Source organism: Pipra filicauda, unplaced genomic scaffold (genome assembly GCF_003945595.2).
Source record: "Pipra filicauda isolate LSUMZ 115617 unplaced genomic scaffold, ASM394559v2 scaffold71_size5581439_pilon, whole genome shotgun sequence".
Taxonomy (NCBI): Eukaryota; Metazoa; Chordata; class Aves; order Passeriformes; family Pipridae; genus Pipra; species Pipra filicauda.
In genome coordinates this window covers 4,834,812-4,860,649 of record NW_024104887.1, presented here as the reverse complement: position 1 = coordinate 4,860,649, position 25,838 = coordinate 4,834,812, and the positions used below count along the sequence as shown (strand labels likewise).

General features: G+C 55.9%; 2 protein-coding genes and 1 long non-coding RNA gene across 7 annotated transcripts; 1 reads left to right on the top strand and 2 right to left on the bottom strand.

Annotated features, from left to right (window-relative positions):
* Positions 1 to 535: 535 nt before the first annotated feature.
* SERPINF2 (serpin family F member 2) lies at positions 536 to 8,467 on the bottom strand. 2 transcript variants are annotated; one of them, XM_027725887.2, is made up of 9 exons: positions 8,239 to 8,467; positions 7,074 to 7,131; positions 6,348 to 6,410; positions 5,018 to 5,432; positions 4,584 to 4,727; positions 4,181 to 4,384; positions 3,193 to 3,335; positions 2,402 to 2,606; positions 536 to 1,615 (listed from the first exon to the last, which is right to left on the bottom strand). In XM_027725887.2, exons 1-9 carry the CDS (start codon positions 8,256 to 8,258, stop codon positions 1,290 to 1,292), a joined length of 1,578 nt encoding a protein of 525 aa, XP_027581688.1. In that variant the 5' UTR covers positions 8,259 to 8,467; the 3' UTR covers positions 536 to 1,289. The 2 variants fall into 2 exon arrangements, with proteins under 2 accessions (XP_027581688.1, XP_027581687.1); XM_027725886.2 differs by having other exon boundaries at positions 7,597 to 8,325.
* Positions 8,468 to 9,420: 953 nt separating this feature from the next.
* On the bottom strand, positions 9,421 to 22,399 carry WDR81 (WD repeat domain 81). 4 transcript variants are annotated; one of them, XM_027725884.2, is made up of 11 exons: positions 22,273 to 22,399; positions 16,920 to 20,468; positions 16,565 to 16,672; positions 16,262 to 16,452; positions 14,388 to 14,578; positions 13,987 to 14,152; positions 13,639 to 13,804; positions 12,639 to 13,337; positions 12,321 to 12,466; positions 11,972 to 12,151; positions 9,421 to 11,170 (listed from the first exon to the last, which is right to left on the bottom strand). In XM_027725884.2, exons 2-11 carry the CDS (start codon positions 20,455 to 20,457, stop codon positions 10,844 to 10,846), a joined length of 5,712 nt encoding a protein of 1,903 aa, XP_027581685.2. In that variant the 5' UTR covers positions 20,458 to 20,468; positions 22,273 to 22,399; the 3' UTR covers positions 9,421 to 10,843. The 4 variants fall into 4 exon arrangements, with proteins under 4 accessions (XP_027581685.2, XP_027581684.2, XP_027581682.2 ...); XM_027725883.2 differs by having other exon boundaries at positions 16,920 to 20,465; XM_027725881.2 differs by lacking the exon at positions 22,273 to 22,399 and adding an exon at positions 21,223 to 21,349.
* Positions 22,400 to 22,794: 395 nt separating this feature from the next.
* On the top strand, positions 22,795 to 25,056 carry LOC113990440. The gene is made up of 2 exons (XR_003541629.2): positions 22,795 to 22,898; positions 24,684 to 25,056. It is a non-coding gene; the product is annotated as an uncharacterized LOC113990440 (long non-coding RNA).
* The last annotated feature ends 782 nt before the right edge of the window (positions 25,057 to 25,838 follow it).

Here is a 25,838-nt window from a genome sequence, read left to right as displayed (position 1 = left end):
AATCTGCTCTGCTTTCCTTGGAAGCTGTCCCAGCCATCTACAGCACTGTAGAGTCAGGAGTATCCCAATAAAGGACAACTTGCAATTAACAGATGCTGGTCAGCACCTTTGACCCCTCTGAGCAGATCCCAGCAATTGTCAGGTTTTACCCAAGAGAAAGGTTAAGGGCTGTCACATTCCTACTTATCCCTGCATTGCTGCTCACAGGCAAAATACCCTCCTGACTCTGTGCCACTGAGCTCGTGCCCTAGTTCAGGGAATTCTGCCATCTTACACAGCCAGCTCTGACCCAGAGAGCACCCCATGCACACTTGGCAGGTGAGATGCCCAAAACTTGTTGGACTCAGTCCTTGGAGAGCCTTTACAGATTTGCCATTTCACCTCACAGCCCCTGTTGTCCTCTGTGATGAGGTGTAACAAAAAGCTGATCCTTTGCCAGAGCCTCTCCTATCTTTCCTTCTCTAGTGCCCAGATGTTTTTTCCCCCGCAGACTTTGCAATTATTCAACTTTTGTTGTGTCCTTCAATGCAACACCTTCAGCAAATATATTCTGCTTTATTCTTTATTATTCTGCCAACATAAAAATTACTAAAAAACACTTTATAAAATATGTCTTGAAAAATCTATCATTACCCAACCTCTAGAGTTTCCCGGAAAAGGGCTGCAGATAAGGATCCAAAGTGGTTTCCCACTGCAGAGCCTCCTACATCAATTCCAAATTGCCAAGGAGTGGGAAAAGGGAATCTTTTAAAAGAGCCTGTGCCTGGAAGTGGCTGTGACTCATCCTAGAGAAGACAACTGGTTACTAGTCCAGTTGCTCTAGAGGTCGTTTTCTAGGTGGGCACAGATGGTTTTCAGAGGAACATTGAGGGAGACATGTTCCCAGGAACTGCGGAAGGAAGAGCCATATTAATATATCTCTGGCTGTTGTCCAAGCTGCCAGATGCTAATGATGATTCCAGGCTATGGGGGACTCTAATAAGATCTTAATAAAGACTCTAATAACAGTCTGGGGACAAGAAAGTCTCCCTTCCATGACTGAGAGCCCTGGAAGGGAAATCCAGGCAAAGCAAGCTTTTCAGGTTCAACAGAGGGGAACCTCAGCCTGGAGAAGCTTGTCAGGGCTGGAATGGGCTATCCCAGGACTGGTCTCTAGGGATCTGTAAAGGAAAATAGTAAGGAATTGCCCCCCATGGCCTCAGAGGGAGGTCTCTGAGGGCAGGAGGCCTCTCTCAGCTGGTCCAGAGGGTCAGGTCGCAGTCCCAGAACACTTAGGTTCTACTCCTCTCTTATTTGGGCACGTGGTACTTATTGGCATCTGTGGCTTCACGTGAGTCCCGTGGCTCTTGGATCTGGGGAGCAGCACTGGGGTTGGGGTTCTGGACACTGCCTATGAAAAGCGGGATGCCCGTTTCATCCTCAAAGATAATGAAGACAAAGGGCCGGTCGAGGCTGAAGACAGAGACCGAGCGGGACAGCACGACGCTGGTTGCAGCAGATGCTTCCACCCCATCCTCTTTAAGCTCCATGGTGGACTGGTGCTGCACACTGGACACAAAGAGAGGCTCATCTGTGATCTTCTGCAGATTTGGGCTTGTGAACAGCTCCTGGAGGCCTACAGAGAAAGAAGATGAAGTTAACCTTCCCCAGCTGGTGCCACCAGCTCTGATTTTTCTCAAAGCTGTCTGAAGAAAGCAATTCCCTGCTCTGTTGCTACGTGTGTTGCCCACCATGAAGGCCTGGAGAACTGACAGGTAAGAGAAACAAAAACTGCAGTCTAGGCAGGTTCCCCAGTCTCTTTCTGTATGAAGAGCTGAGGGTGCCAAAACCAGAACAGGTTTCACAAGCTTTGTCCACCTCGTTTAGAATAGTAGTGTAAAACTTAAAGTCATCCTTAAAAAGCAGCAGCAAGTCTGAAGGCTCTTTCTTGCTAGGCTGGAAACACTTTTACAGAGATTATTTTTTTAAGCAATTCTGCAAAACAAAATGAGCTCTTAAATTATTCTCATCTGGAAAGGCAGTGCCTGGTGTTTTATTTCAGTGCCAGATTTTGTGATCTGAATTTTCTCTGTTGGCAATTTCCATGTCCTGGACAGTGCATTAAATGACAAAGTAAGAGATAAAGATTGATGCACAGGAGGAAGTTGGTCTTGGCTACAAGGAGGGGAATGGAGAAACTGTGAACGCTGCCTTCTCTGTAGTATCATCTTGTTGGAGCAAAACATTTGGTGCTAGGCAAGCAAAGAGTAAGGAGGAGGAGAGGAAGAAGGGATGGGAGAGTTTGGAGTTCTGGAGCAAGCTGTGAGGCACAGCTTTAGAAACAAGGGTGGCAGTTTTAAGTGTCAGTGAACAGATGCCATAGATTGAACAGCTTGGCTTGTTCTGTGCAAAGAGGCCTTACCCATTTGACTGAGAACCTGGTTGAGTTCCAGCTGGTAGTCCAGTTTTATTTTTGGGATCTTCACTGTGGTGGGCACCTCTCTGGGGAAAAGCCTGCATAGTTGTTTGTAAGGGAAGTTCTCCAGCACATGAGAGGGATTCCGAGTATACTGGTTTGGTACAATGACCACAAAACTCACATTACTCTTAAAGGGAAACTTGGCCACCTGGAAATAAAACCAACCAGAAGAATTTATGGAAAAGGAAGGAAAATCCAGAAAGTGATGCTTTTAATTTAGTCTTTTTCCAGTTGGCCTACAGAGCCAGTCTTGCTGTCGGATGAAGACTGTGGTGAGAAGGAGGGATCTGATTTCTCCAGAAGAGAAAATTCGTTGGAATAACAGCATTAGATTTTAGTATCAGCCACTGAGTGGTAAAGATTGAGCACATGGCAGAGTGGAAGCCCATGGGCACAAACATTGTACCCACTCTGGCTGTATTCCGAAGCGCTTCAACAGTACATTGTCCCAGAGAATTCCTTTGCATGTTTCCTCATTTATCTTTAACTCAGGGCTTTAAAACTATTAATTCCCACTTAGTGGGAATATCTCTTTGTGTTTTTTTCCCAGAGACTGAGAGTGAAGATCCAACATTCTTACTAGAAGCAAGGATGAGGGATGATTATTAAATTTTTGAGTCCTGTGCCTGTTAAAAAAACTTTTTTTTTTTTTTTTGAAAGAATACTTGCAGTCAGTAAAATACCATAAGAGGAAATTCCAATCAAAACTTGCAATGCTCCTGTGAGAGCCCTACCTGAATGTCCTGGGACTCCAGTGTAAACCAGCTCAGGGGGTACTGGTGGGCTTTCATCATCTCAACTGGGACCACAAACTTATTGTCAAGGTGGAATACCTCTGTCTCAGTCAAGCTAGCATTAAACTTATTCCTCCAAAACCCTGTCAAAAGAAAAGTTTTGAAATCAACACAGTTAAATTTGGGTAGAAAAACAGAAACTGCTGAGCTGAGTTCTCTAACAAGGCAGACAGTTCCAGGCAAGTAGAAATACAGCAAAGAGAAGTCAGTACCAAGGCTGGAAGAGCCCTGACAGCAGGAAACTCTTATCATCCAGAGAGGGACTGTGAAATAACAAAAAGAACAAGGATAAATCCTCATGCCTCAGTGTGGGAGACCAGCGAAGGCTATGGAGATAAAAGAAACAATGTTTGTGCTTTGAAAAATGAGGAGTATTGCCTTTGTGCTGCATAGGGTGAAACACTGCTCCAAGACCAAGGTAAAGCATTTGTAGACTTACACTGGAGGTGTTTGGTCTGTGCACAGCCCTCAGGGAATTAAAAGAGGAAGATGTGCCTGACCACTGTGCTGTAGTCAGAAGGAGATCCACAGAAGCTGCCTCTGAGCTCTGTGGTGGGTGTGTAGTGAGTTGCATGTGACCTGGTTAATCACTGAATTATTTAGGTTAGAAAAGACCTTTAAGATCAAGTTAGGACTAGATGAGCAGGGATGTGCCACTGCCTGGGATCCTGAACCAGGAGGCAAAGGCACTGCAGGTCCCACCTGCTGCATTCGGGCTCTGCTGTCAAGTAACATTTTTAGCACATGTGAAGCAGTTGGGAATCGTCTCTGTAGAGAAATCTAAGCAAGAGGAACAGCAGATGTACAAGAACAAGCAGATTGACTAGCAGGAAGCAAGGAAAGGAGGTGCTGTTCAGCTACAGGGCTTGCAGAAAACTAGATTTCTAACTATTTCTCTTGGAAAATAAGGAAAGCCTGTGGAGCTCACCATGGAAGTGGATTGCACTGAGCAAGAGCATCACCGTGTTTTCAGGGAGCTGCTGTAGGAAGGTGGGTATTTGCCCACGAGTCGCTTCCTTTACCCAGTTGTTTATGGCTACAAGGTCATTCTCACTGATCCCAGAAAGGGTCATGGGCTTTGCTCCATAGAATTTCTCTGAATCCTCCAGGAACTTCTCTTTCACCTCAAATCCTGGCAGAGGGGTAGAATTCTACATTAAGTCATTGGACATGGAAAGGGTTTGCTCAGTGGCTCAGTCAGTGGCATGACACTCCTGGGAGGAGTGCTTAGGGAAACAGAGATGTCTCCCAGTATGGCAGTGTGCTTCCATCACTCTGTCACTGGGAGTTTTATCCTACACCAGTACAGACCCCCCTGTGCCAGCTCTGACCTTTCTGCAGGTACAGACGCGATGCCAGGCTGAGGGTGGACTCGCTGAGCCTTCTGTGAAGGGTGCCCAGCATGTGGTGGAGACAGGGCACAGACTCCAGGTGCATCACCTCCAGCAAATGCTTCTCTGTCTGATCTGCTGCTCCTAAAAATCAAATTCCTGTTAGGTCGTGCCCATGCAGTGGAAAACAGGGATGTTACTCTGGCTGCCTCCTGTTAGAAACATGCTGTGCCTTACAAAAGAGGCTGGAGAAGTCTGAGAGTGGGAACCTCAGAGGGCAGCTTCAATTGTAATCATACCTAATTAAAGCTGCAGGAGTAAAGATAAGTGGAAGGGACTGTATTTAATTTGCATTTTGCACACTGTTTGCTAGTGCCTTTGGGAGAGGGTATGGGGAAGGGCAGGAAATGGTGGGTTTGTAGCTAAGAAGTTACCAAGTGCCAGGTGAGACAAGGCGAGAGCGATGCTGAGGGGCGACAGGATCACATTGGTTCTGTTGGATTCCAGCTGGATCTCTCTCAGGAGATCGATGCTGAATCTCACCAAGCCATCTGCCAGCCTCTGGCTTTTCTTCCAAGTCATCTCACAGCTTTTATCTTCAGCCTCTCCTTCTTCAGGAGAGGCAACTTCCCCAGGTAGTTTGTTTTCATGACAGCCCCCAGCCCCAGCTGTGGGTTCATCTTCTAGGTTCCTGTCATCCCTTGTGTCTGGAAGGTTGGTGGCAAATGGTGACATGGGTCCACCAATCTCCTGGGAGCTGTCATAAGTAAATTCTACCAGCTTTGCATCTGGCAGGGTTGGGTTGGGTCTCAGCAGATCAGACTGTACAATTCCAGCACTTTTCACATCCTGAGGAGAAACATGAAGGATAGCACAGGAAAAGCAGGAGCACAGTGACACCCTCCCTCATGGGCCTTACTGCACACCTAAATGGACTGAGCAAACTCTCCACCTCCTCTACTCTTGTGTTTTTGCTTAACATTGAGTTTAAAAGCACCTCAATGAGTTTGGAAGAGAGAAGGGCTTATATCCTGTGAAAATGGACTGAGTGGTTCCTCCTCCACTTGCTCTCAGGGCCTGCTGCAGGCAAGCTTGAGGGCAAGACCTACCACCTGCTCAGCACACGTCCTGTGCCTTCAGTGTTTATAGATCCATCGTCCTCAGCCTTGATCTCACCTCCTCCCCTCACACATTTTGGCAGTGCCCATCTGCCTCACACCGGTCAGCACCCTCTACTACTGTCACAGCCCTAATCCAGTTTGGCTCAATTCCTCCTCCAGGCATCTGTGTTTTCTTGACCTGTCTGTTCTATTACATCCCTCTTCTTTCCAGATTTCTTCATTTTCCACTTTTCTAGGCTTTAGCCTGTAGCACTGCCACTGCTCTCCTCATATTTTCACAGTCTTAAACACCCCAGGCTCAATGGGTTGCATGAGCTACGAGTCTTTCTCCCTGTCATCCTCACAGCTGGTGAGGATCCTCACTTTTCCTTATCAATCAGAAATTAAATCATCCACCTGCCAGCCCCTGTACATACCAGTACTAATGTTAACTCCATACTTTGCCCAGTTATTTAGGCTGGAGCTTCTAGTGTGAGGGAGCATGGTGTTGGCCACAGGAGGGAATGAAAGATGGACTTTCTCAAGGCACTGGCACTACTGGATTTCACTATCTGGGTTCATCTATCTCAGGACAAGCTGGAAAACCATTGCAAACACCACAGCATAACTTCAGTCCACTTGGGTGGAATCAGTCACTGCTTACCTTCAGCTTCCCATCTTTGTCTAGGAAGAGACGCTGTTGGTCAATGGCATGTGCCAAAGAAAACTGTAGGGAAAAAAATCAGTAAAGGAAAAAAGTCAGGTCTCTGATAATTTCCTCTGAATTTTCAGAGTTGGTCCCACTCCTACTCCTGGCTGTAGCAGTTCCCCACAGGGCAATAGCCCAGGCAGGGCTTTAAGATGCAGACCTAGAGGCAGTGGGGTCTGACGTGGGGAGGTGGAAGCGAGCAGGAGCTGGGAGAGACTGCAAACACTGGATTTGTTTAGAAAGGGGTCAGGCCAGACGAATACAAAATAAAGTATCCTCTAGAGAGTGAGCAGTGCAGTTTTGCAATCTCAGATCTGACAAGGATCCAAATTTAAAATGGGGAGGGGAAATTAATGGCTGTTATTAAACAACCTCCTGTTAATGCCTGAGAGTCACGGTCACTAAATACAGTTGAAGCCAAGTTTCCAAAGATTTTCTACAGAAATATGAATAATGATAATATCCACAGCTATCTTATCTGGGTAAAAGATAAGAAACCTTGCTGGTTAAGCCACAGCAGAGAAGCACCTCCACCAATCTGCCTTCCAGGGCTTCTCATGCAGCAGCACTGGGTGATATTTGCCCCATGGTCTGGTGCAGGGAGCCACCACACTGCCCTTGCCCTTTGCTGGTGGGGAGAGGCTGTGCTCACACCCCCACCTCGCTGGAGTGAGAACTTACCCTTAGGAGGCTGTGCAGAGCAGATAGGCAGAGCAGACCCCAGAGGAACACCATATTTCTGGAACAGAAGAACCAGCCGAGAGAAAAGTTATTTCCAGCTGCCTGGCAGCAGTGAGCTGAGCCTTTTCAGGTCTACAGGGAGAAAATTATCAACCTGGCCAAACAGGTTGGCACAGGAGCTCACAGAAAGCAATAGGGAGATGCACAATGCTGCTAAGAAACAACACAGGACTCCTGGGTCTGACGCCAAGGCAGCGAAATCAGAGAGGACCAGGGACCCCACTGGAGCAGAGCTGCAACCACAGCCAGGCTCCTACATGACGCTCTCCCGCTTGGATCCTGCATGTCTGACCCCATTGCCCTCGTTTCTCTGGCTTGCAAATGGTATTTCCCTAATCAGTGCTGCACACACTGTGCCTCTGGAAGGAGACAAGACCCTCTGCTTCTTTCCCATGGAAACCACTGAGATATAGGCACAGCATCCTCAGCTGAGCCCAGGGCTCTTGGGAGAAGGGATACTGACCTGCCTCGGTGGGGCTGCAGGCACTTAAGCAGGTGCTGTCTGAGAGGGACTTTGCAGGTGGAAAAGGCAATTCCAGAGCAGTTTCTCGGCAATATGTCCTGGAATGGAGAGTCCTCCCCTTCCCAGCACTTGCCTTCCCCCCTTGCTGGCAAACCCAGCCTCTCCCACCCCTGCAGTCCAATTCCTGTATTGGGACAGTGGGATCAGGGCTTCCAGGGTCACGGCAAAACCCCACCCATTCCCTGGCCAATGCTTCACCCAGCCACTTTTCCCTTTCAAACAAAAATAACATATCTTTTTCTTAACACAAAGTCAGTGTGCCAAAGCCCAGCCCTCAACACAACTGCCATACTTAATTCCTGGGGCTGCTTTCCACTCTCCAAGCAGTCCTCACTTGACCCAAAACTGCTGGGCTAAGACCCCAGTTGCCAAGTGGAAGAAGCAAAACTTGAGGCCATTTCATTTCCCCTCCTCCCTCACCCCAAATCCTGCAGCCACATATAACCCTGAGCACCCTGTTCCTCCCTGGTGGTGCCTCATCCGTTAACCCTCTGCCAAATTCACTCCACTCTCCCGGAGGGGCACTACTGCTCATTGGAGGAGCACTCATTTATATCAAACCCTCTTTTATTTGCCCCTTACCTGAGCTTGTTCATGTCCATGTTGGAGCTGGCACCTGCTTTAGCCCAGTCGACAGCTCTGCCTGGGGCACACGCAGCTCTCGTCCAGCCCACCACGGCAGCGACCTTCGGCCCCACCCCCTGTTTGAGAACCTGGCAGGCAAATATTGACCTACAGCATCCGGTTAAACATTTGTTTGGAGGAGAAGAGCGAATTTGTGGTGCATCTGGAGATGGGGAGACACTTTGGGCTGCTGTATCCTCAAGACAACATTAACACTGAGTTCACCAGCTCCGAACCTCTCATCAGCAAAAGTAACGTGCAAAGTCAGTTGTCCTGAGTAGCGGCTCCACTTTCCCCACACTCCCTGTGCTGGGAATGTGCTCTTTTATTCATAACCCTCAGTGAAAATGCAGGGCTTGGTATTTATTGCCACAGGGCTCTCTGGTTTTGGAATTTTCCTTGCAGAAAACCCCAGTTCTTCACTCCCTGCATCACAGCTGCTTCTGCTGCAGCCAGTGCAAGGCACCGGTTTAACAGATGGCAGGTGCCCAGGGCCCCCGTGGCCACACATGGAGTGGGAGGGTGTGATGCCCAGGCTGGGCTGAGCCAAGAGCAGCTGGTCCCTCCCCTGGGGCACAGCACGCTCCAGAGCTCTGCCAGGGCAGCTGGCCCGGGTGCCAGGCTCCACAGCACGCACACACTGCTGGGGCATGGAGGAATAGTCTCAGGGACGGGCAGAATTCCAGCAGTCCTGTCCTGTGTGGTTTTGTGCTGTATCCAGAAGTGATGGTGATCCTTCCCACCTTCTGTCTGTGTCCTCAGTGGGAGAGGAGTGTTAAAGAGCAGTGGGGAATGCTAATGGGATCACAGTTCTTCCAGTCATCCATTCCTTGCAGTAAGTCTTGGTTCCCAAACTCACCCCAGACACTGGGAAGGAGGAGACAGGTTTGAGCTCTGCGACCACACACTACTTTGGGACATTCTGCTGCAACATGAGGAACTAATTCCCGTTGGAAAGCAAATCCAAGTCCTTGTGCAGCAGTCCTACCTTACATCCAGGGCATCTTCACAGCATCCCTCCTCCAGCTCCCCCAGAACAAAAGAGGTGCCCAAATGAGGGGCTTTAGCTCTGGCTGCAGAGCAAGAGAGCTGCAGCCAGCACACCCAGCCCCTCCAGCACAGAGCTTCCACACACCTGGCTCTGCAGCTCTTTCAAAGAGTTTATTAGAAGTAAATATTTACATCTATTGCAAATGGTTAATAGGCAACACGGGACTGAGAGCTCCCCTTAGGTAGGGAAGGACAGCACTGGCCAGCCACTCACCTCCCCAGCTGCAGGTGGCTCAGATGAACCAGCAGCTGGATCAAAGCCCTTTCCCCTCCCAGGATAACCCACAGCAGGCTCCTCCTCTGCCTATGATAAGTGCTTCCTGCTCCCCTGATACTGGCTCTGGCTAGGCTGAAGGATGGATGGGAAAAGGGCTGCAATAGAAGTGAAGCAACTGCTCCTACTGCTGGGTCAAAGAGCACACTCTTTGCTTTTGAGGTGGGAAACAGTGTTGTCCCAAGGGGAAGCTCAGAGGAAGACCATGCTGGATAATGCCTCCTAGCTCTCACCCTACAAGGGCAGGAGGGGACAAAACTGAGCACCTTTGTGCTGTCCTGTCTTCCCCAGGAATCTGACCAGCACAAAGGAGAGGATTAGAAGGATTTCTTGAGGATCCCTGCCAGTGCGTGGCACACTGGGCATTCCTCACCCCTTACATCATCACTGGATGCTGGGGCAGGAACCAACAACAGCCCTACCCTACTGCTCCAGAAACCAAAATCCTCAGGGAAGTATCTAGTTCTAGCCTCCCTAGAGGGTCACATTCCCATTCCAAACTGCCCCTCTGCAGCAACCCATTCCTAAATGAACTGGCAGAGCAGAAGGGGTTTGTGCCTTGGCTGACTTCCATTCCAGCCTTTGCTGTGCAGCCAGTATGGCAGCAGAAGGGCTCTAGTTAACATCTCCTCCTCCCGTGCAGGCTCTAACTCAGCTGGCAGGACCTAAAGTTCATAAAGTACCTCCTCTGGGCTTGGAGCACCGACCATGGGAGAAGGAGGTGCCTGGCACCACACAGCTCCGAAGGCAGCAGTTCCCAGGCCCAGCTTATGCTATCCTAGTAAGACTGTTCAGTGGTTCAGGAGTGGAAGTGAAGGGTAAGTGCAGATGGCAGTAGCTAAACTGTTGTGTTTTGTCAAGGGGCACCTCTTACTCCTTAACTGAAGGAGGGAGGGTTCCTGTGGTCCCTGTTACTCTGGAGGGCACCTCACAGTCCCCTGGGGTCAGGCACACATGGTATGGAAAGCTCCAGGCCTCTCTGCAGGGGTGACAGTGACCTACAACACCCAGTATCTCTCCCAGCAGCAGTGGAGGTTTCTCAGTTATGGCTTTTTTTCTTTTTAAAGACACAGAAAGAGGTTAGAGACACTTTATCAAGTGCTCACTAACAAGTACACCTCCCCCTGCATCCTCCGTTCAGAAACATCTAACTCTGCCTCCTCCAAAAGCCACGCTGCCGGCTTCCAGCTCCACCACCAGCACTGTGGGACAGCCACAGGCTCCTGGACTGGGGGGTCACTACGCCAGGAGGCGAATGATGCCGTTGTCAGAGCCCAGCAGGAGATGGCACTTTGTGGGCAGCACCGCCAGGCTGGTCAGTGTACCCCGAAAATTCTCGGAGCTCAGCTTGGTCGTGCTGATGGGCAGAGCTGAGGACTCCAGCATGGAGTAGACCCCGATCTTGTTGGCCACAGTGCCAGTCACCACTTCGTTACCGTAGAGGTCGAACGCGTGGATGGGTTCGGACGCAGATTTGTAGTGGTGCAAAGGTTTCTGCTCCAGTTCCTTCCAGACAGTCAAGGAATGATCTGAAGAGGAGCTGATTAGCACATTGCCCTCTGCAGCCTGCAGGAAAGGAAAGGCCAGTGAGCCAATACTCCTGCTGTAAAAACTCCCAGTCACAGTGCAATCCCTTGGGAGAGGCACAGCCATTTCCAAGCAACTGATGGTACTGAGAAGTATTAGCAAGGCATCAGGATGCTCTGGTAGCTGGCAACCTCCTCCAGAGCTATCCTCCAAGACATGGGCTATGCCTCTTCTCAACAATATCCTGATACCCAACACAACTCATTCATCATCTGTTATTACTGCAGTGGATAAAGGGATTACCACGCAGTCTCCCTCTCCACTAAATCACCTGCTAAACTATTTTCCTTTTCAGGAAAAGGAATCAGGAGGCTCTCTCACAGTGAAAAACACTGCTGAGGGTAGGAGAAGCCTGGAGCTGCTTATTAGCAGAGCTAGTGAGAGGGTAAACAACCCACACTGCTGAACTTTGTTTAACCCGTGTTTGGGTCAAGGACCCTGGAGCCCCAGCGCTGCTCCCTGAGGGTGGGTAAATATGGACAAGAGTTATTCATTAGAGTGACACTCTCCCTGGGAAGCTGAGTGCCATGTGGAGAAAGCAACACATTTGCTTCTTCACGGGAGCTATGGCTCCTCCCTGCCCCTGCTGCAGACCTGCTCAGCAGAGACTGACATCCAGGAGGGTTGGACCAAGAACAGCCACTGGCAGCACTAACCAATGGACACAGCAAAGGTGGAGGAATGCTCCAGGATGGAGCAGGCAAGCCCTGCTGGAAGGATGCTCCATGCAGCCTCAGAGGATCGACAAGGCCCCGCCTTGATCCCAGCTGAACCTCTCACCTTGATCTGCAGGATGTCTCCCTCATGGGCAGGCCACCCCCGCATGATGAGCCCTGTCCTGGTGTCCAGCAGCACGATGAAGCCGGAGGAGAAGCCGGCCATGACGCTGCGCCCGTTGGGACTGACGGCCAGGCAGCGGATGAGCCCCGCGCTCACCCCGCTGGCCAGGCGGAACTCATGCTGCAAGAGAGACAGGCCGGCTATGGGGGATGGAGATCAGGGGATCTGGCATTTAGGGGACAAGGGCTGGCTTCCATGGAGACATGGCAACTGGCTTTGAGCCAGCTGTGATCCCATTGTTACGCACACGGATGGAGGAGGGTGGCTCGCAGAGCTCCAGGGTCCCTACCTGCAGTCCTGGCTTCCTGTGGTCGATGAACCGCAGCACAGAGTCTGCGCTGGCCACAGAGATGCTGTGATGGGGAGGTGGCATGGTGGTCACAGCTGTGATGGGCACTTTGCTGTCTAATTCATCAAAAGTCCGGAGAAGTTTGCCTGTGAAAACATGACGGAGACACTCTGGCAGCAGATGTACAGAGAAGGTACACAGCAAATCTCCAGTTCTGTGCTGGGTTTTAACGGGAGCCATCCAAACTCAGTATGGCCCCTCTGTCTGTAAGGACTGGACAAGTTCCCTCTAGCCAGCCCTCACCCTTTCCCTTCTTACCCGTGAACTGGTCCCAGATGTGCACAGTCCCATCACAGCTCACCACGTGCTGTGGTGCCTCCAGCTGGCTCACGTAGAAAACAGACTTCTTGTGCTCAGCGTAGGTGAACCGCGGTGGCACCTCACTGGTGCCATCCCCGTAGTTGTACAGGGGCCAAAGGCGGACAGTCTTGTCCTTGCTGCCACTCAGGAAGAAATCCTCGCTGCCAAGTGGTGCCACACACTTGATGGCCCCCGAATGCCCTGAGAAACTCTGCAGCTTGATCTGGTGGAAGTGGAAGCGGGGGTCGTGCTGGCTCACCCCAATCTCATACTGCCAGTAGGCCAGCCAGTTCCCACACAGCATGTGGGTGCTGCGAGGGAGGTCGTGCTTCAGGGCATTCTCCTCGCTGGATGAGCTGGGAATAAAGCCATCAGTGCCAGCACTGAGGCGAAGCAGGCCGAGACCCTCAGACTGTGTGTCCACAGGGACCTGGATGCGGTTCCCTACCAGCACGCTCCCAAAAGTACCAGAGTGACTGTCCTCGTGAGGGCTGGAGAAGGGCTCAGCCCCTCTCGTGTCTTGGTCTGAGCCCACCACACTCGGTGCTTGTTCCAGGCCAACGACCTGCAGGTTCTTGGGGTTCACATTCTCCAGATAGAGGCTGGCCAGCTTCTCCACCAGCGAGTGGTTGGGCACAACTGTCTGGATAACATCACCTGAAGAGAGAGAACAGGGCTTCAGGGGAAGGAATTTCCCCAACATCACCCCCAGAACAGGGTCAGCACAGGGCTGTGAAAGCAGCATTCCCCACAAGCCAGCCACACGCTGCTCCCAGCTAAAGCTGCCTGAAGCCCAGGGGGCTCCCAACCCAACAAGCAGACCAAGACACAGTGCAGGAGCTGTGTGTTTCCTCCAGCAGCTCTATGACCCCTGATTTCTCTTGAGTTCAGGCCCAGCACACATGCACAGACCATGGAACTCTCTCACAAATCCCTGGAGCTGGTGGCCAAGCCGTACCTAGCAAGCAGGAGAAGGGGATGTAGGTGATGTAGGCCATCTCAGGGTTAAACACCTTCTGTAACTCCACCAGAACAGATGGATCCAGGGCCAGCAGCTTCCCATCTGAAAGGGGCACCTCCATCACTGGCACCTCACAGCTGCTCAGCGACTCTGCCGTCAACCCCTGACAAGAGAAAACAGGAAGATGCCCAAAATCAGATGCTCCCACTACACAAGTAATTATACAACCACAGCCTGGGTGGACAATGCTGACATCAATCCTGGTGTGTGCAGGAATGCCCACCACATTCCTGCATCTGGGCACTGGGGAGGGGGTGGCAGGAGGACCTTTCCCACATCACTGACCTGGTCCTGCAGCTCCTGCAGCAGTGAGAACGCCCCGAAGAAGTTTCTCACCGTGTCACTCAAATGCTGCTGCACCATCTCCTGCCCAATCCGCAGGCAGATCAAGGCAATTAGGCTGATTGTCTTAATGCACAGGACAACACGGGCCTGGGCACCACTGGGGAAGCTGAAGAGGACACCCATTACCAGCCTGCCCTCCGCATATCCCTTTTTCCCATCCTCTGCGTCACACTTCCTGCCTTTTTCAGAATTCTTTGGGCATCACAAGCTGTGTACCAGTGCAAGAAGGTGCACACCAGGGCAGGTGCAGCCCCCCCAACCCCAGGAGCATTAAGAACCATTTCCAAATCCCTGATTTTGTGCCGATCCTGGTGGAAGGCACAGCAGACTGCAGCGCTTACCCGACAGCTGGTGAAGTGAGGAAGCCCAGCACTGGGAGCAGCACCTCCTGACTGATCTTGGGGAGAATATCCATCAGTGTGGTGTCAGAGAGACACACCACGATCTTCTGAGTCAGTGTCACAGCAGCCAAGAGCCCGGCCTCCTTCCGGCTGTTCAGCCGGACGCCGCCGGACCCGCCACTGGGTGCAACCTGCAAGAGGAATCATTCAGTGCCAGGGCCACCATCTCCCCAGCAGGACACAGCCAGGGTTGATCCCAGGATCACCTGAGCTCAGCCTCAAAACCCAGAATGGTAGTGCTGGTCATAGCTGGGAAACTCAAAAGGGAGAGCGATAACCTCACACTGGCCCACACCATCTTGCAGACCCCAGAGCATCGTTTGCCAGCACAGAAAGAGGGGAAACCTCTTATGTACACACAGGTTAAAAGCAAGAATCAGTGTCTTCATCCCACGCCATGTTGAGCCTGGATGTGCAGTCTGCAGAGGGACAGTCCTTGCATGACATACCAAAGCACAAATTATGGGCAAACCTGCTGCTGACTTCCAGAAATCCAGCTCCTCATAATTTCATGAGGCAGAACAACACATCCTTTTTTGCTGACAGTGTACTAGTGCTGTTTATGGCAGTGCCAAAGAGTTAATAACATCAGCAGCAATACTAAAAGATTTCTTCTAGATTGTGCTATTTCCTAACTCCCAGACAAATCAAACACCCAAGAAAAGAGAGCCAATAACAAAACCCACAGACAATTCCCAGTTTCCGCTATATTTCTTGTACACCTGCCATCTTCCAGCTCATCACAGAGGCTCTTCCTCTCACAAAATAGCCACCCTGCCAAATCCTGCAAGAAGGATTGACTTTATCCTATTTGTGACCCGCAAGTTCCATCGCTTTAATATCAGGTTGCCAAATGCTGTTTCACAGGGGTATTAATCCCCTCCGTGCCCCCAGGCAATGAGCTTAGTAAAGCAAAGCAGAACAGCTGGAGCTGTGATTGCAACTGGGTGGAGAATGATTTTGCTGAAAAATGGGATTTTTTCCCCTGAAAAATCTCCCCTTCAACACTGGAAAAACTGACAATGCCTTTTTGTTTTCTTTAAATGAACAGCTGTGGCCTCTTTTCCTCTATGTTTAAATTATCAAAAAGCTACTGAAGTTTTCCATTTAAACGAGAATCCATAACCAAAGTGTTTATAACCACTAAAAAGGGAGCAATATGAAAAATAAGCCTGTTTAAAACATTCGAAATTTTTTTTTATGAAAAATTATTTTTTCAACCAGCTGCATTATACATTTTCCTCTTGCTTTTCAGCTATGAATTTCAAGCTGAAAAGTTAGTGAGTCTTGCCAGTACTTTTTACACAGTTGAAAACCCTTTAGCCTCTCCCCAGTTCATCCCTATCTGTGCACACAGACATCTAAGAACACACGCTCCAGCAATCCCACAGCAGCCCAAGCTGCTCCTCCTGCCTGTTATCACAATCCCACCCTTCTGCCAGCTCTGTTTGGGCACCCTCGCCCAGCAAAGCAGAAGAAAAGCTTTTCCTCTGGCTTCACATGCGTCAGATACGGGTCTGACAGGGAAAGGCCCTGGCTGAAATGGGGGAAAAGGGGTCTGTACACAGCCATGTGCTTTGCTGGGAGCAGTCTGGACCTTGTGGCAGGGGGTGAAAGTGCCTGTCCTGCCTTTCTCAGCCAACACAGCCAGAGCTGCTCAGCCCACACTGACCCAGACAGAGCTCAGCTGAGTTCAATTTTTCATGGAGGAGGCTCCTGGTGAGGTTGAACTATTTACTGTGCATCCTCCTCTTGTGCCTGGACAAACCTCTCACCCCAACACACGTGAGAAGAGGAGAAAAGGCAATACTGACCAGGTAGCTGATGTAGGGCAGGTACTGGTAGGTGAGGACGGGCTCTCCATACAGGTAGGCCATGTGCACTAGGCAGGCCAGCACCGGCCTGGACACCTGATCTCCCAGCACTGGCCGTTTCTGGTAGATGTTTCCTGTACTCAGGGGACTGTTCTCATCGTTGCTCGGTACAAACTGCTGCCTGGTGGGGCCTGCCCAGAGAACACATCATGAGCTGGAGCAGCAGCTACACCCAAGCCAGCAGCAGAGAGATCTGGGGCACGGCCCACCCCGGGACCCCGGGCTCCAAGGAGCAGACATTACCGACGTAGCAGGACGTGAGCAGACGGAGCAGGTTCCTGGCGATGAAGCGGGATGTGACGGTTGGGCCCAGCTTGGCCGAGAGCCACCTCACCATCTTACAGGCTGTGTCTGCAAAACAAAAACAGTTGCAAGGACAGAGCCCAGCACAGCACAGATTAGTTATCGCCCGCCTGCTGCCCCGACCCTGCCGGCCCCCTGGGCAGCCCCTGGAGTCTCAGATCCACAGATCTTTTATGCTGTTTTCATTGCTGTCCCCAAGCTGGGACCACAGACACCCCCAAATCCATACTGACTGCTTCCCAGGCTCTGCCCTTTAGTGGGTGTTTGCCCAGGCTCAACACTGGAAGGGTCTTACCCAGCAGTATTGTCTGCTCTTTGTCATCAGAGTGATCCGGCAGCTCCTCTCCCTCCCCATCCTCTGGCTCGCTGCTGTCATCAGCCAGGGTGACATCTATGGAGGCACCAGCATCCACAACCACTGTCAGCTCTGCATCAACCACAGGGTCATCATGCTCCTCTTCCTCATGCTCCTCTTCCTCCTCCTCCGAGTCCTCGCTCTGTTTCAGGTCCTGGCTGCTGTCCATCGACTTCAAGCTGCTCTTGTCCTTCTGGGAATCCCCGTCAGCAGGTCTGTCCTCTCCCAGGGACACCTCGCTGGCACTGCTCTTGTCACTCAGTCGGCCAAGGCTGAGCGATTCCTGCTCCTGAGGCTGCAGAGATTCCCCGACATAAAGGCCACTCTGGAATTCCTCAGCCTCAGGCAGGTAGGCCTGGTCGTGGAAGCTGACACCAGAGGTGTAGTCAAGGAGGTCCAGTGCAGCAGAGCTGTGCTCCACGTCCATTTTGATCTCCTCCCCAAACACACACGACACCGGGCTTTCCCCTCCACTCTCATCATCCTCAGCCGTGCCGAGGAGGGATTTGCTCTCCTCCCGCGAGCTCTCGATGCCAACGAGGATCTGCAGGATGTGGGGCAGCAGGTTCAGGAGGAAGGACTGCAGCCCCAGGCGCACGATCAGCTGGGCCACAAAGCAGTCTGTGTACAGGTAGAACCTGCCATGGCGGTGGCAGGGGGTCTCGTACGCTCCGATCAGTGGCTTGAGCAAGTATTTATTGGCGTTCTTCGGACCGAGGGATTTAGCTATGGGTTCAAAGAGGTACCACGCTGCATAGACAGCGGTGTTCTCCTCAGACATCAGAGATAAGATGAAGGGCAGAAGAATCTCCAAGCCTTCAGGAGTGATTTCAGAAAGGATCCCCTCCAGCTGCTGCCACAGCTGGAAAACAAGCTCCCGGCCTTGACCTTCATCCTCTATCTTCTTTGCCTGATAGGTGAAAATGAATTTGTGCAGAGCTGGGAAATATGTGGGGAAGGGCACAATGGAGCTGAAGGGACTGAGGAGCTGCGTGGGACAGGGTGGGGGGAGGCCCTGGGAGATGGGTTTGTATTCAAACAACTGCACTGTGCCCTTGCCCGGCCTGGTCTTCAAAAGCTTCTCCACCGGCACGTTCAGCTGCAGCAGGACATGCAGCACGTGCTGGAGCGGGGCTGGGATCTCCTTGGGATGGTAACGGCACAGATTCCGCACCATCAGGAACCGCTCCAACAGGGACGCGTCGGGCTTTGACGGACGAATCCTCGGAGCAAATATAATCTCAGCTACCAGAATGCCCAAAGCTTGCATGTCCCTCTGGAAGAGATCCGAGAGACCCAGCGGTGGCTCTTCCCACGGCTGCTCCATTAGCTGCATCTCGCTGCTCAAACCTTTAACCAAGAAATTGTCCAGTTTCTCCAGTTCTTCCAGGGCCTGGAGTGGATTGAAGCCTTCAGGAAGTGTGATTTTCATGTCAGCCTGATCCCCAGCACCTGCCTTGCTCCGACGGAGAGGTCGGACACCTGAGGATTTGCCATCGGTGGCATAAGGAGGGAAGGTGGAGGGTTGTGCTGAAGGCACAGCAACAGAGGGCTGGTCACCAGCTCTACCAGTAGCAGGAATCGAATCCAGGGCTTCCATGCCTTGCTCTAAATCATCCTCACCAGCGATGGACTTCTCCCCAGACCAGGTGGTTTCACTGGGAGTAGCCTCCAGGACGAGCCCATTCACCGCATCTGTCACCTGGCCTTGGATATCCTCCAAAAACACAGTCTCCCGGATGTTCTGGAGAAGAGGTCGGGCAATGGCTGGAGCTTCAGCAGGAGTGTAGGCAGGTCCCACCATGCGCCTGGGATGTGGCTGGTCAAACAGCTGCACCACCCCGTAGGTCGTCAGATGCGTGTGGTTGTCGACCAGATGGAGGCAGACGTTCTTCTCCTTGACCGCATCCTTCCCCAGCAGCTTGTACCCAAACGTGAGGTCGATCCAGTGGTGGAGGTCCTGGGAGACCTCCCTGCTCTCAAGCAGCATCCGGTGAACTTCGATGAACTCCTCGTAGGAGCTACACCACGACGGCACGTCCAGGTCGGGCATGTCCGGGTGGATGGATCGGAAGATGGAAGGGTCCGTGTAAAACTCCGGGATGCACTCATCCGGGGTCCAGTTCTGCATGCGCTCCATGCTGGCTGGATACTCATTGGGCTCCCACTGAGACCTCACATGGCAGCACAGCACTGCCTTGGGTGTCCTCCGAGCCGTGTACACGTAGTAGGTGATATCCGAAAGGACATCGGAGATGTGATGGGGGACGTGGAGCTGCTCCCCACTCGACCCCCCAGCAACAAATGCCTGCTTGGTCATCTCGTAGGTGAAGTCCAGCTGTTTGTCTCCCTTGTTGAGACGGAACTTGGATTTCCTTAGGTCCCTGAACTTGCCATTTTTGGCGGTGAAGTCCACCACCCACGGAAGAACCGGGTGGTAGTTGGGGTCTCCCATTCTCCTCCCAGCCAAACTGTTTAGACACATAAGGTAGTCAAAGTTGCTGACCTGCCCGTGCACCCACTGCAACACCAGGTCTCGGAGGTCCTTCTGGCAGGTGGTGCACCTCGCCTCCTGCCCAACATGGCCTTGCTCACTCACTCGTTCCACACCAGCCTCCAGGTTCACTTCCTCCTTTCTCGGTCCCTCGTACTCTCTGAAGTTCACACGCAGGCGGCTGCACAGCTTCTCATCCACAGCCACGTCCCGAAGTGAAAAGGCACCACAAGCCAGACCCGCCTGGTGACAAGCCCTCATGGCCTGCAGCACGTGGAAGAGGAGGAAGAGAATTTTGGCGTGGCTGTTTGTGAGCTTGGCCGGGCTGAATGTCACGATGTCGTGCAGGCAGTACTGCACATACGGGTAGACAATGTAGAGCACGTCGGCTGACTCCAGCAGCGCTTCCGCCTGCAGCACATTGGGGCAGGAGGGCACCCCTTTGGTGGCTGCCAGGCTCTCCTTGGCAGGGGAAGCACCGTGCACATTCCTGCCCACCTGAAGGACCGGGCAGCCATACACCTTCTGCAGGGCAGCCCGGAGGGCATCCAGGGCCGGCACGGTGGGCGGCGCATCCGCGTGCTGGTAGGGCCGCGCGTACCGGGCGTGAGCCCGGCACCACAGGTTGCGGTAGTTCTGAGTGGCCACGCTCTGCATGAAGCCATGTAGGGTCTCTGGGTGGTCAGAGCTGGGGGGCTGCACCTGCAGCGGGTACCTCAGCCGGTCCTTCCACAGCCCGTGGATCTCCACCCGGGTCCAGCCCACGGGCAGCTTCTCCACCGAGTGCTGCAGGAACGTCCTCACCTCCACCTCGCTCAGCCCCTCTGGGCGTGGGCACAGGGCGGGCAGCGCCCGGCGCTCCCGGAGGCTCAAGAGCCATTTCACTGGGACGAAGGCGGTGACGTGGGTCCTGTCGGTGGCGGCGGCCAGCTGCCGGCGGTCGATGCTCAGGTCCCTCTCCACACTCTGCAGGAAGCTCTCCATGTTGGCTCCTGCTGGGAGGAAGGTGGCCCAGAGGGGCTGTGAGCGAGCAGAGCAGCGCAGCACCGTCCTGCCCTCCCTGTCACGCGACAAGTCTCACTTCCCCATTGGCACCCGGAGCAAAGAAAAAAAGCTGTTTTAAGGGCTTGGTCGCTGTATCATGAGGTGGGGGTTGAGAAGAGACCAGCCCGGGAAGGGAGGGACACAGTGGGACCTCTGCAGTCAAGCAGGGGGACATGGTGGGGTTTACACAGGGAGGGAAACATGATGAGACCTGCACAGTCCGAGTGCTGGGGAAGGGGACGCCATGGGATCAGTGTGGGGGCATGATAAGACCTGAACAGACTCCTGGGGAAGGGGATATGATGGGACCTCTGCAGGTGGTGGGAGGGCCACAACGGCACCTCCACAGCCCCAGCCTTGAGCGAGGGACATGACGGGACATCCAGAGCCACAAGGGCTGATGGCGGGAACTTGATGGGACTTGGGGCTGGGGGGTGCACGATGGTCATCTGCACCCCCAGGGTTGGTGGGGGGTACACGCTGGCCCCAGGTGACTCAGAGGATGCCCAGAGCAATGAGCGCATCCCCAGCACCGACCCACGGCCACGGCCAGAGTCGCGGCCCCGCGCCCCGCAGGGCCCTCGCCCCCGGAGAGGAGGGAGTGCGGAGCCGGGCTGAGCCCCGCGGGCTCGAGGGCCGGTCCCGCGAGCCCTCACCCCGCGGGAGGAGGAGGGGACCCTCACCGCCCCGGCGGCCCCGCGTTACCTGACGGCGGCGGCTGCGGCGGCGGCGGAGCCGCGGCGGGGGCGGCCCCGGCCATGTTGGTCAGGTGACGGCGGTCACATGCGGCCGCCGCGCCGCCATGTGCGCGGGGGGGGCCGGCACCTGCAGCCCGCGGGGCCCGCGCGGGGCCGGGCCGGGGCTCTCCGGGGCGGGCGCGGGGCGGTGCGGCGGGGCCGGGGCGCGGGGCCGGGGCCGAGCATGGGCAGCGGCGGGGCGGGACACGGCGGGGACACGGCTGGCCCCTGACGTCACGGTGACGTCAGAGGCGCCCCGGGCTGTCAGCTGGAGCTGGGCGAGCCGCGCTGACGAGGCAGCCGGTCTTAAAGGGGTCTCCTGCCCGCGGCGGGCGGACCCCACCCACCGGCGGCAGGTGAGTGCCGGTAAAGGGGAGCGGGGCCAGCCCGGCCCCGCCACCCCAGGACTCTCCCGTTTGGCCCTGCCCAACCCCTGTGCCTTTGAGCCGAGCCGGGTCCGCCCGCTGCCGCCCTCGGGTCGTGCCGGGGCTGCGGGCACGGAAGTGCCCGCGGGGGACACGAGCGGGGCAGCCACGGGCGGCCACACCGCGCGCGGCCCCTTTAAGGGGCGCCGGGGGCTCCCACCGGGCAGCGCCGCATGGCGCGGCGGCGCGTGGGGGCGTCACGTGGGTGGGACGTGGCGGCGGGTCATTGGCCCGCCCAGCCTGGCCCGCCGCAATCAGCTGTTACTGGGGCGAAGGGCAGGAGGCGGCCTTAAAGGGGCACCGCGGCCCCAGCACTCGCTGACCCCACTGGCTGAGCAGCCTGGTAGGGAACATCAGTGTAGTGGCTGTGCGCGAGACAGTAGGTGAGCCCCGCTGATCGGGCCGGGCCGGGCCGGGCCGGGCCGGGCTGTTGTTGCCCTGCGCTCTCCCTTCCCCCGCCGCCCGCGGCGGGCGCGGCCCCTTTAAAGAAGTTGTCCAGTCATCGCGCGGCGCTGCCAAGTCATCGGGGTCACCCGAGTCCTCGCGGCCACGCCCCCCGCGCCCGCCTATTGGCACGCGCGCCGAGCACTCACTTCTGATTGGTCCGAGGACTTGGAGCAACTTCTCGGAATCGGGGCTGTGTCACCGGCCCCGGGCGCTGGAAGGCGCCGCCCGAGGGCGGCCCCCACGGCAGCGCCGCACCCCGCCCGGGGCCCGCGGGAGGGTCAGGCCCCCTCTGGGGCCATCCCGTCCCCGCCGCCCCTTCCCCCCTCTTGAAAATGCCAACTCACAGCACGCGGGGCATGCCGGGAGCGCCGCGCCGCACTACAACTCCCGGCATGCCCCGCGGCGGCCCGCCCGTTTCCAAGGCAACCGCCGGCCCGCGAGGCGGGAGCCAGACTCTTCCCCAGCGCGGTGGGCAGGGCGGAGGGATGGCTTCCGCTCCCCATTGGCCGGGCGCCGGGTAGCGCCGAGCCTCCATTGGCGGGAGCGAGCGTCAATCGCGGCGCGGGGGCGGGCGCGGCTCGCGGCGGCGGTGCCGGCCGGCGATTGGCCTGGGGGCGGGGCCGGGGGCTGAGGGGCGGGGCCGGGGGCGGCTGCGTCATGACTCTGCCAGCTGATCCGGGACGGAGCCGGCGCGGCGGGGGAGGCGGCGGCACCGGCACCGGGAACAGGGACCCGCCACGGCCCGGCGGCACCGGTGGGACCGGACCCGCGGGTAGGTCCGCCAGCACCGCGCTGGGGCGCGCGGTAAGAGCGGCCGAGCCCCCCGCCGGTGCGCCGGGGGTCGAGGGGCTGCGCCCCACCGGGGACGGGAGGGGTCGGGAAGGGAAGGTGACCTTCCCCCCGGAGCAGGGCGGCGGTGGGGGCCCGGCGCGGCGCGTCCCGTCCCTCCCCTGGCCTCGCGGCGCCGCCCGGGCCGGGCGGCCTCGCCCCCGTTGGTGTCGGGGCGCGGTACGGGGGGGTTTGGGGCCGGGGCCGGTGCGCGGCCCCCGCGCCGGGGGGTGTCCCGGTGGGGCGGGCGGAGCCGCGGCCGGAGCTTCCCGCGACGGGCGGTGGCCGCCCCGGGGGTGACCTTCACTCCGGGACCGGGCTGGGCAGACTTTGACCTGAGGCCGCTCCCGCCGCGGGCACGGGCCGGAGCATCCCGGGCGGCGGAGGGGCGGGAGGGGCGGCGGAGAGTCCCGGGAGGAGCGGAGGGAGCGGCTTGGCCGTGGAGTGGCGGCGGCGGGGAGCGGTCTCGGTTAGAGGGGGATCGGGGGTGTTGGTTTTACCGGGAGGAGAGGCTCTGGTGGAGGGGGGTGACCCGGTTATACCGGCAGGGGGGCACCGGCTGTGGGCACAGCGGGTTTTATTAGCGGGGCGAGCTCCCAGCGGGGCCCCTCCCAGAGCCGATGGGGTCTGTCGGTGCCGAGGAGGGGTGGGTGGGAGCCGTGTTACCGTCAGCACCCCCCCTCATCAGCCCCCGGTGCCGGCGGGGCCGGTGGCTCAGCGGCGGGTGCTGATTCACGGGCCGGCGGGGGTGGAGCAGGGCCGGGACCAGCTCACTGGAATCCGGACCAGATGTACCCGGCACGCCAGGAATGCTCGGCATCCCCGCCGGGCCCCGCCGCCGCCGCTGCGCCCCGGCCACCGGCCCCGCACCGGGAGCCTCCTCGCAGCCCCGAACCGGGGTCCGGCCGCACCCGCCGCCCGCTGAGGCCCGGGGCCAGACAGGGTCCCCCGTACCTTTGGGGTGACGCCGGCGGGAGGATGTTGTGCTGGCCCCCAGGGAGTTTCCCGGTGTTGTCTGTCCCCCCACCGGGTCCGTCTGTCCACCCTGCCAGGCCCGATTGCCTGGGGGTTTTCCCAAAACTCAACCCCCAGTAGCTAAAACGCTGGGTTGGTGTGGAAAGGGGACTTTTCCCGGGCTGAAGGGGAAGCAGCGGGGTCTCACACCAGCCCTGGGGGTTGGCGTCCTTGCCCTCCAACAAAATGACTCGGGGTGGGAGGGCGGGGGGAAAAAAAAGCTGCACTCCCGAGAATTCCCCCACCAGTGGCTTGGCAGCAGCCGCCTGACAAAGTGTCTTCCCCGTCAGGAGGCTCCTGGCCTCTGGCCAGGTGGGACCCTGCCAGCGCCGATGGATGCCCGAGGTGAGCCGACAGGGAATGCCATAACCCCTACCTGCAGTGGCCTCCCTGCCCTGCCTGGAGCAGGCTTTCTTATCTCTTATTTTTCCAGCAAAAACGGCCTTGGGTTTCCCGTCGCTCGTGGTTTAGGGCCGGCTGCAGGTGCTGGAGCTCACGCACCACCTGCTTTGGGAGAGGGAAGGGTTGAGGTCGGAGCTGCCTCTGGATTCCACGCGATGGGGGGGATTTCAGCCCCGAGGAGCTTCCCTGGGGGGAAGACAAGGTGGTAGATCAGGACCTGGTGTTGGAGTGGGGGAGAGGAGCAGTCCTAGTGCTGTGGGTGATGGCTTGGTGTGGTTTGATCCTGGCTCTGATCCATGTATTTCCTTTCCAGGTGCTTCCATGCCCCCTTGCTCCTGGCTAACCAGCACCAGTTCTTCAGTGGCAAGCTTTATGTCCTTCTCCAGTAGCTAAAGCTGCCAGTTGAAGAACTGTTGAATGTAGCCACTCTCTTCTTGTCACTGGGACCTTGGATGCCAGCCAGACCCGTGCCCTGAGTGACCAGGATCAGCCAGTCTGAAGCGTCCTGTGGATTTGAGGGCTGAGGATGAGTCCAGCCAGGATGAAGAAGTCTCTCCACAGCCTCCAGACAGAGCCTTGGCTGGGGGATTGCCAGGCAGCCCTGTCAGCGGGGTCCTGCTGCAGTGGGGTATCACTGAGCTGAGAGGAGACCAAAAGAGGCATTAAACTTTCTGTTTTGCTCAACAGTTCAGTTTTAGGAAGTTTGTTGCCCATGGGGTGCCCGGACTTGCCTGGTGGGTAGATGATGGGGGTTGTAAACCCTTTGGGATTCTGGGGGGGCCACAGCACCAGAGCTCAATCCCTGATGCCCTGTTGGGGTCTGCAGGTGGAGGGTTGGTTGTTCAGGTCCCCTGGGTTTGCCCCGAGCCAGAGGTGAGCCAAGGCTGGGCGTAGCCCACAGGTTTGACCTGCTGTTGAGCTCAGGAGCTGGATTAATCCTGTGACATGCCAGGCAGTGGGATGGAGCCTGGGGAGAGGGCTGGCTCCACACCCACGCTGCCCTGGTGCGGGTCAGGGCCGGCTGCGGTGGGGCTGGGCCACTGGGAGAGGGTGACTCAGGTCCGAGTCACGCGCGGCTCTGGAGCCTCTGGACGTCTGTTCCCGGAACCACTATCTGTCCTGTGAGGCTGAGCAGCCCTGACTGTGGCTGGCCCTGGGGCAGCACCAGGATTCCAGGTATTTTGGAGCCAGCAGCACTGAGAGGGGCCCAGGTGAATCTTATGAGGCTCCTCCATGGTCCAAGCTCTGCCTCGTTGGTGGATAGAAGCAGAAGACTTCTCTGAAAGGAACCTGGAAGCTGCTCTCCAGGGATGGTGACCCCTCCCTGCCTTGCACTGAGTGAGAGAGAAGCTCTGTGTGGCCACAGCAAGGGCTCCAGGGAGCCTCTGCACTCCAGGAGGTGCCTTTCCCACGGGTCTGCCAGGACCACCACCCCCCAGGCTGCCTTGGTGGCTGGGAATCAGAGGAG